This window comes from Ammospiza caudacuta, chromosome 20, assembly GCF_027887145.1.
Source record: "Ammospiza caudacuta isolate bAmmCau1 chromosome 20, bAmmCau1.pri, whole genome shotgun sequence".
NCBI classification, from domain to species: Eukaryota; Metazoa; Chordata; class Aves; order Passeriformes; family Passerellidae; genus Ammospiza; species Ammospiza caudacuta.
The window spans coordinates 11,687,800-11,695,547 of NC_080612.1; the positions used below are offsets into that span (position 1 = coordinate 11,687,800).

A 7,748-nucleotide genomic window follows, 5' to 3' on the forward strand; every position below is an offset into this window, starting at 1 on the left:
AGCCTGCGAGCGGGAATGGGATGGGATGGGATGGGATGGGATGGGATGGGATGGGATGGGATGGGATGGGATGGGATGGGATGGGATGGGTTGGGATGGGATGGGATGGGATGGGATGGGATGGGATGGGATGGGATGGGATGGGATGGGATGGGATGGGATGGGATGGGATGGGCTTTCCTTCCTTGCCCTCGGTTCCCGAGCTGCCCCCGGAGCCCGGGAAGGGCCGCCTGCAGGGACGATGGAGCTGCTGGGGCTGGGACTCAGCCTGGGACGCTCTGGGGCCGCACTCTGCCTGCTGGGGCTGGCCGGGGCGGGCTGCGGCCATGGGCAGCCCCGGGCAGGGCTGGTGTGGGTCACACTGTCCCTTGATGTGGATCCCATGTCCCCTGTGCGGATCCCACTGTGAGGGTGGCACTGTGAGGGGTGTCTGAGGGATGACACTGTGGGGGTGGCAATTGTGAGGGGTGGCGCTGCGAGGGACAGCAGCGGGGCACGGCTGCGGGCCCAGCCGTTCTGTGACACCGCACCAGCAAACAACAGGAGGCGAGGCCGCCCCGAGCCCCGGGACTGTTGGCGCTGCCCGGGCTGGGGCCGAGGCCGTCGCGGCACACCGGGGCCGGTCGCGTCTGTCGCGACAGCGCCAAACGCGTGGGGGCGACCCGGCTCGGCCATCGGCTGGCGCTGCCTGGGCACCTTCCCCCGCCGTCGCTCGGCACTCGGCCGCGTGCCCTGGCGGGCGCTCCGGTTCCGGTTCAGTTCCCGTTCCATTTCCGGTTCCGCTTCCGGGAGCGGCAGCGCCGGGCCGGGCTCGGGGCCCGTGCGGCGGGGCCGCCATGGCCGCCACGGCCGGGAGCCGCACGCAGAAGATCGGGAGCGTCTTCAGCCGGTGCGGGGGGGTTCAGCCGGGCCGGTTGCCGGTTCTCCGTGAGCGCGGCCCGCCGAGCCCCCCCTGAGCCGCGTGTCGCCCGCAGGACGCGGAACCTGGTGCGCATCGGGCTGCTGCGGAAGCCGCTGTGGCTGGACGTGTACGCCGCGTTCCCGCCGCTGCGGGAGCCCGTGTACCGCGTGCCGCGGCCGCGCTACGGGAGCGGGGACCCCGTCGCAGCCGTGCTCTACCGGGAGGACACCGTGCGGGCGTGCGTGCGGGAACCGGGGAACCGGGGGGGCTGGGTAAATCGGGCTCGTTTGTTTTGGTAATAAATCGGGGGGGTTTGGGGATAAATCAGGGTGATTTTTTAAAATAAATCGGGGTTGTTTTGTGGCATAAATCAGGGGTGATTTTTTAAATAAATATCGAGGTGGGTTTTGGGATAAATTGGGGTGGTTTTTTAATAAATCGGGGCGGGTTTTTTAAAATAAATTGGGGTGGTTTTTTAATAAATCAGGGTGGGGATTTTTAAAATAAATCAGTATGGTTTTTGGGACAAATTGGGGTGGGTTTTTTTTTTAACAAATCAGTTTTTTTTAATAAATTAGGGTGTTTTTTTTTTTTTTTTTTTTTTTTAATAAATCAGGGTGGTTTTGGGGATAAATGGGGGTGGTTTTTGGGATAAAATGGGGTGATTTTTCTGCCCTGCCCTGTGTTTCTAATGGAGGTGGAGGCTCCTCTGGGCTCCAGAGCTGCTCTGAACCACGGCTGCTGTGATTAACCTGAATTTATTAACACAGTTTACAAAGAAGCTCTGTGGAATCCCAGACAGGTTTGGGCTGCCAGGGCCCCCGAAGGGCACCCAGTGCCACCCCTGCCATGGCAGGGACACCTCCCACTGTCCCTCCAAGCCCCAGTGTCCAGCCTGGGGCCCTGCCAGGTGTTCATAAAGGCTCCTGAGAGAAGGAGGAACAGTTCTGTGCATGCTCTGACTGTGCTCTGTCTGTTTACTCCTGATTTAGTTGCACAATCTCAACAGTTTCCTTTTCTGAGCAGGAAGTTTTACAAAGTTTATGGCAATGGCCCCAAACCTTTTGACCTGACGCAGTTAAACTTCAAATCCACCTGCCAGAGGTAAGGTGATAATCAAACCAGAAAGGTTCCTGAGGCTGCCCCTTCTCCCCTTCAGTCAGGGAGCCAGAGCATCTCCTGAGTGTAAAACAGCAACTTTGCTGCCCAGGTTTGTTGAGAAATACAATGAACTGAAGGAAGAGGGGAAGATTGAAGAGGAGAAATTGTTTGAAGAAACAGGAAAAGCCCTTTTGGCCAGTGGGATCCTGTTACAGAGAAGAGGAGTGGACAGAGTGAGTAAGAAATATCCAGAGTTCCTTGGCTGGGGGATTGACAAAACTCCGCTCCCAGGCCCTCAGTGCTGAGTGAATGCCAGCCTCAGCACAGCAGGCACACGCCTGATGGTGCTGAAATGCCTTTGCTGTGCAGAGAGCACTTTCCTCCTGGCCATGAACAGGTCTGGCCAAGGCTGAGGCACCTGGGGGCCAGAAAAGATGTTTTTCTGGGGATTGAATTGAATAACCATTCAAATAATCCATGGTGTATCTGTATAGAGCATTTGGAGCTTTGTGTATTTGCTGTTGTATCTTGAATTTTTCCATGTTTCAGCTGGAGCTCAGCAGCCTCTCTGCAGGGTGGTGACATTTTTTTTTGCGCTGTGCCTCCACAGCAATCTCAGCGTGAATTAAACTCCCTTTGGGCACACAGAGGGCTGCTGCTCCCCTCAGTCACCCTTCAGAGGCTTTCCCCCCTGTTTGATGGGATCTTTGCTGTCCTTCCTGCAGGGTGCTGCACCCAGGGATGCTGCCTCACAGCCCCAGCTGCAGGCCGTGCCGGGGGAGCTCCAGGACGAGAGGAAGGACGGGCAGGAGCAGCCACCAGAGCTGGCAGGGACACAGAAGGACAGTCCCTGTCCCTCCTGACAGCCCTGTCATCCCAGGAGCCCTCCCTGGGGACATCTCCCTGAGGAACGGGGTCCTGGTGCCCTCCAGGCTCGTCCGTGGCACACTTGCTCCCCTCTGTCCAGCTCCACGTGGATAAACTCACAGATAATCTTATTTTGTTTAATGTTCACAACTGTTTTCTGAAATCGAGTTGGAAAACACTGAGTGTAAAAGTGGAAAATTAAAACGTTTCCTTTAAAATTGGAGTTCTGCCTGTTCAGGTGTCTGGTGTGCAGTAGTGAAGATGTTTCCTGCCGGGGGAATGCAGATCCTGTGTGATGTGTTCCAGCAGCTGTCTCAAGTGTCATCTTTTTATAGCTGATCGAGGAAAGCTGCTATTTATGGCAGTGCTGTAATGAGCTCTTCCCATCCCACCATTTCCTTAAATTCAGAGTGGGATGAGGGCTGCCACTACAGAAAACTGGGAGTTGGCAGTTTTTAGTGGCTCCTGATGGAATTGGCCGCCTTGGCAGAGTGAACGTGGGACGGTGCAGCTGTTTGCTGAGGGAAGGGTGATGCTGCTGGGACAGAAATCACAGCCAGCCTTGCAGGGACTGCGAGGAGTTCTGTCTGGGCTGCACATCCGGGGCTGCCTGATCTCTCATTGAACATTTGACTCGGGCTCTATGAAATGCCAACTGGTTTGTGTGTCTTTCTTTGAGATTTTTGTTGTTTGTCTTTCGTTTGTGATTCTTTAACATCCCAGACTGGCACCACCCCACTCCCAGGTGTGACTGATGTCCAGCCCCTCCCTCCCTCCCTGCCCAGGTTGGTGCTGCTGCTGGGTGGCAGGCAGGAGAGCTTGGTGGCAGTGAAAAGGGGGCGTGAAATGCCCCTGGTTTGGTTTCTGTGCCTCCCTTCACTCCTGGCAGCAATGTGAGTGCAGAACTGCTCAGTTATCCTTGGGAGGTCAAACTTCGCTCCCAGTTCTGCTCCTGGAGAAGAGCTAAACCCTCTCGGGGTTTGTTACAAAGGGTAAAGATCCCCGTGTTTTAGCACTGATCCATTTCCACATCCAGCAATAACATTGAGTTTAGAGCCCTCCAAAGCCCTGGGGTGTGCCCTGAACGAGCTGCTGTGCAGAGCACCTGAGGAAAAAGTTGGGATTGGTTTTATTTTGTGTTGAAAAAGCCAATCCCCTTGGGTTTGCCCTCGGGGGCCGCTGTGAGCCGGGGCAGTGAACTGAGGAGTTTTCCTGCTCGTGCCCACCTGGGGCGGTGATGGGCGCCAGCTGCAGGTGGTTAATTAACCGGGTGGTTAATGACCACGGCCGCAGGTGAGGGCGGCTGGGGCTGATTGCCTCGTGCCCAGGAGCCAAAGCCCGGCGGGGAAGGGCAGGAGGCCGCGGCCGTGAGGGGCGGCCGGGTGCGGGTGAGCTCCGCGCCCTGCCCCGCTCCTGGCCCGGCGCTTCGTGCTGCGCTGCCCTGCCGAGAGCACCCCGGGCTTCCCAAACAGGTACGTGGCTAAAGGTGTGGGAGAACCTGGAAATCTGTGTGGGAAATGTGTGCGGGATAACGTGGAAATCTGTGCGGGACCCTGTGTTTCAGTAGAGGGGAGAGAGGGAGGGAGGGAGACTCGTGCCGCGGTGTGAATGTGGGAATGCTCTGCTGGAAGCTGCCAGGGCAGGGCAGGCTGTGGGTGATGGAGAAGTGGTTGGAACGTGGAGAAGTGTTTCAGCGCCGTGGATTTGCTCTGTCTGGTGGTGCCGGGGATCCCCACGGGGTTGGGGATGCGAACTCTGGAGCATTTGGTGCAATTCGGATCAAACCTGTTAAACCAGCGAGTCTGAACCCGCGTTTGCCGGGCCAGAGGGCGATGCCGATGCTCGGGACCCTCTCTAACTGCGGGGATTTAATCAAGAGGCTGTGGGCAGCAGCCGGGGGTGGTTTATCGCTGTTCCGGGGCGCTTTCCGGGCAGCAGGAGGGGCCGGAGGGGCCCCGCAGCCCCGGTTCCCCGGCGCTCCCCGCTAGGTGGGAGCCGCGCTCCGCGCTCCCGGCACCGAGCGGCTCCCGAGCCCCGCCGGGCCCCGCAGGCGGGGAAACCCGGGCGGGAACCCCGGCTGCGAGTCACGGCTTCCACCGGGAAACATCCGAAAAGGCAGCGGGGTGGGAGCTGCGGTGATGGAGAGTGCGGGATCGGTGCCCCGGGCAGGGGTGCGGGATCGGTGCCCCGGGCAGGGGTGCGGGATCGGTGCCCCGGGCAGGGCAGAGGCTGCCCCCGCAGCCCCAGGGCTGTGCCCCGTGCCCAGCACAGCCCCTGCGGTGCCGTGCTGTCCCCGCTGCCCTCGGAGCGCTCGTTCCTGCCTGGCCATGCCCAGCCCAGCCCGGTGACCTTTCCTGTGCCAGTTCCTGACCATCCTGCAGGGGCCAGCTCCTCCCTGCCTGCCGGGCTGTTTGCAGGGACGGTGAATGCCGAGGATCGCTTACACCGAGCCCTGACTCCCGAGGCTCCAAAGGCAGGAACGCTTTGCACAGCCAGGCTGGAGGTTGCCCAGGGCCAGGTCCCAAAAACGCGTGCTGGGAGTTTGGGGTGCAGAGCTGCCTTTGGAGGGGTCACTGAAGGGATTTCCAGGGATGCTGCAGCGTTCCTTACACCAGTGTTTCCCCAGACAGTGCGGAGGTGTCCTGCTGGAACAAACACCTCCAGGGCTGCAGAGCCGGGCTCTGAGCTTGGGCTCTGTTTAACCCTCAGGCAGCAGCTCCCAGAGCCCTGCTCAGCCCCTTCACGTGTTCCTGGGCCGTGGATTATCCCCTGGTATGTGTTGAGGGCAGGGGAGCTAAGGATTTAATAGGATCAGGGCTAATGTTTGGAGCAGCCAAAATAATTCATCAGCTTTGCTGGAAAAGCAGGTGATCTGACCTTGCCAATGCCAAGCTTCACGAGGCAGATAATGAAGGGTTTAGTGTTTAAGGAACATGGCTCCGAATAAGATATAAAATTGTTGGCATTGCCACTCTGTGGAATCCTCTGGGATTTGCCTCTGCTCAGCCCTGCTGAACACACACACTTGCTCTTCAAACCTGCCCTGTTCTGAGCTTTGGAATATTCCAGAAATCTGTATCTGTCAGGAAGACGGCTGTGGAATCAGAGCAGGGTGCTGGCTCTGCTGTGCTGTGTTTGCACAGTGGGGATGGCACAGGACCTGGCTAGCGTCGGTTCTGCCACCTGCCTGGTTCTGGTTCTAAACTGGGGCTTTTAAAACAAATTTGGTTTGGTGTTTCTTGTAGGGTTTTGCTTCTGCAGCACCAGCAACGTCCATGGCACAGAAATTCCTGGTCCTAGAGTTCTGGGCTGTGTGAGGTGCAGGACAGGAGGGTCAGAGCAGCAGGCTGAGCTCAGCAGTGCCTGACAGAGCTGCTGCTGCTGTTTCTCCAGTAAATGCTGAGTCCTGGCAGGCCCTGACCCCTCGTTGGTCAGTTCTGCCCCAGGGATGGCCAGGCCCCTTTGGCTGGGTCACCTGGTGGTCCTGGGGGACCCCAGCTTGGCGTGAGCTCCCTCTGGGCACAGCAGTGAGCTCAATGAATGCTTTGACAACCGTTCCAGGAGGGCCAGGCTGTGTGCGTCCCATGGCTCTCAGCCTGGCTGCCAGGGGCTGCTTTGCTGGCAGAAAGGGAAGAAGGGCTGCCCCAAGAAATCACTGTGGCCCCGTGCCCGTGCTCTGGCCTCGGTGTCGGTGTCGGGGCTGCTCCCCTGGGGCCGGTGTCGCTCCCCGAGCCCTGGTGTGCAATGTCCCCATCCCCAGCACTGATCCAGGCTGTCCCCACTGCAGCCCGGGTTTGCAGTTTCCCCATCCTCAGCAGTGATTCTGTCTGTCCCCATGCTCGGGGGTCCCACAGCAGCCCGGGTTTGCAGTTTCCCCATCCCCAGCACTGATCCAGGCTGTCCCCATGCTCGGGGGTCCCACAGCAGCCCGGTGCCCCAGCTGCCCTTGGCTCTGTGTGTCCCCTGTGCTGCTGCTGCCTCTCTGCATATTGCAGGCTCATTCTGATGTGCGCTAATGCTATTATCCTCCAGAAATTGAAATCAAGTCTGAACCTATAATGTTTCACTGGGAGGGAATTGGGGTTATATATTCCTGTGTACAGCAGCATTCTATTTCAGTCATAGCATTTAATTATGATTGGTGTGTTAGTGCCCACCAGAGCATAACAAATTGTCATTATGTTATTCTGCTGAGTCTAATTTAATTGGCAAGTTGTCACAAAAGCAATTATCCATCATTTATTTTGTTGCCATAACCACATCTTGGAGAGCACCTGCTGTCTGAAGTGGAAAGGCTCTGCAGTCTCTTGGTCCTGGATTTCTTCCACTCGCCTGACACAAAGACACCATTTCCTCCTCTTGTTTAAAAACACGTTCCTGGCTTCCCAGCGTGGGCTGGGGATGCTGTGGGGATGCTCTGTGCAGGGGGAGCCCTGTTGGGGACATCCCGGGGCTGCTGTGACCCACGGAGACCTTGGGCACAGCCCAGGGTGTGCTCAGGTGTGGGAGCCTCTCGTCGCCTCTGCAGAGCTGGGATGAGCTAAGGAGAGAAAGGAAAATTTGAAATGAGACATTCCCTGCCTGGAGTAAATACAACTCTTGGCTTCTTGCAAATAATTTTGGGTAAAAACAAGGAAGGGGGGGAAAGCCCCTGAGCTGCTGGTGGTTCATTTTGGTGTCTAAGCACACAGAGGTGTTTGGGGGAGCAGAAGGGCTGCATGGGAGCCTGGCTGCTTCTGGAGCTGCTCAGCACAGGAACAAGCACCAGGTTTGGGGCTGGGGCTGCCCGTGCCCACCCTGGGGCACCTCTGCTCCCCTGGCCGCCCTTCCCTGGCTCCAGGGCCGCTGGAATCCATCCCAGAGCCTGCCAAGCTGGGCT

The 7,748-nt window shown here is 58.0% G+C and overlaps 1 protein-coding gene across 1 annotated transcript; it reads left to right on the forward strand.

The window, feature by feature from the left end:
- Positions 1-778: 778 nt before the first annotated feature.
- On the forward strand, positions 779-3,067 carry MRPS23 (mitochondrial ribosomal protein S23). The gene is made up of 5 exons (XM_058817921.1): positions 779-889; positions 975-1,139; positions 1,928-2,005; positions 2,112-2,235; positions 2,728-3,067. Exons 1-5 carry the CDS (start codon positions 837-839, stop codon positions 2,863-2,865), a joined length of 558 nt encoding a protein of 185 aa, XP_058673904.1. The 5' UTR covers positions 779-836; the 3' UTR covers positions 2,866-3,067.
- Positions 3,068-7,748: the final 4,681 nt, after the last annotated feature.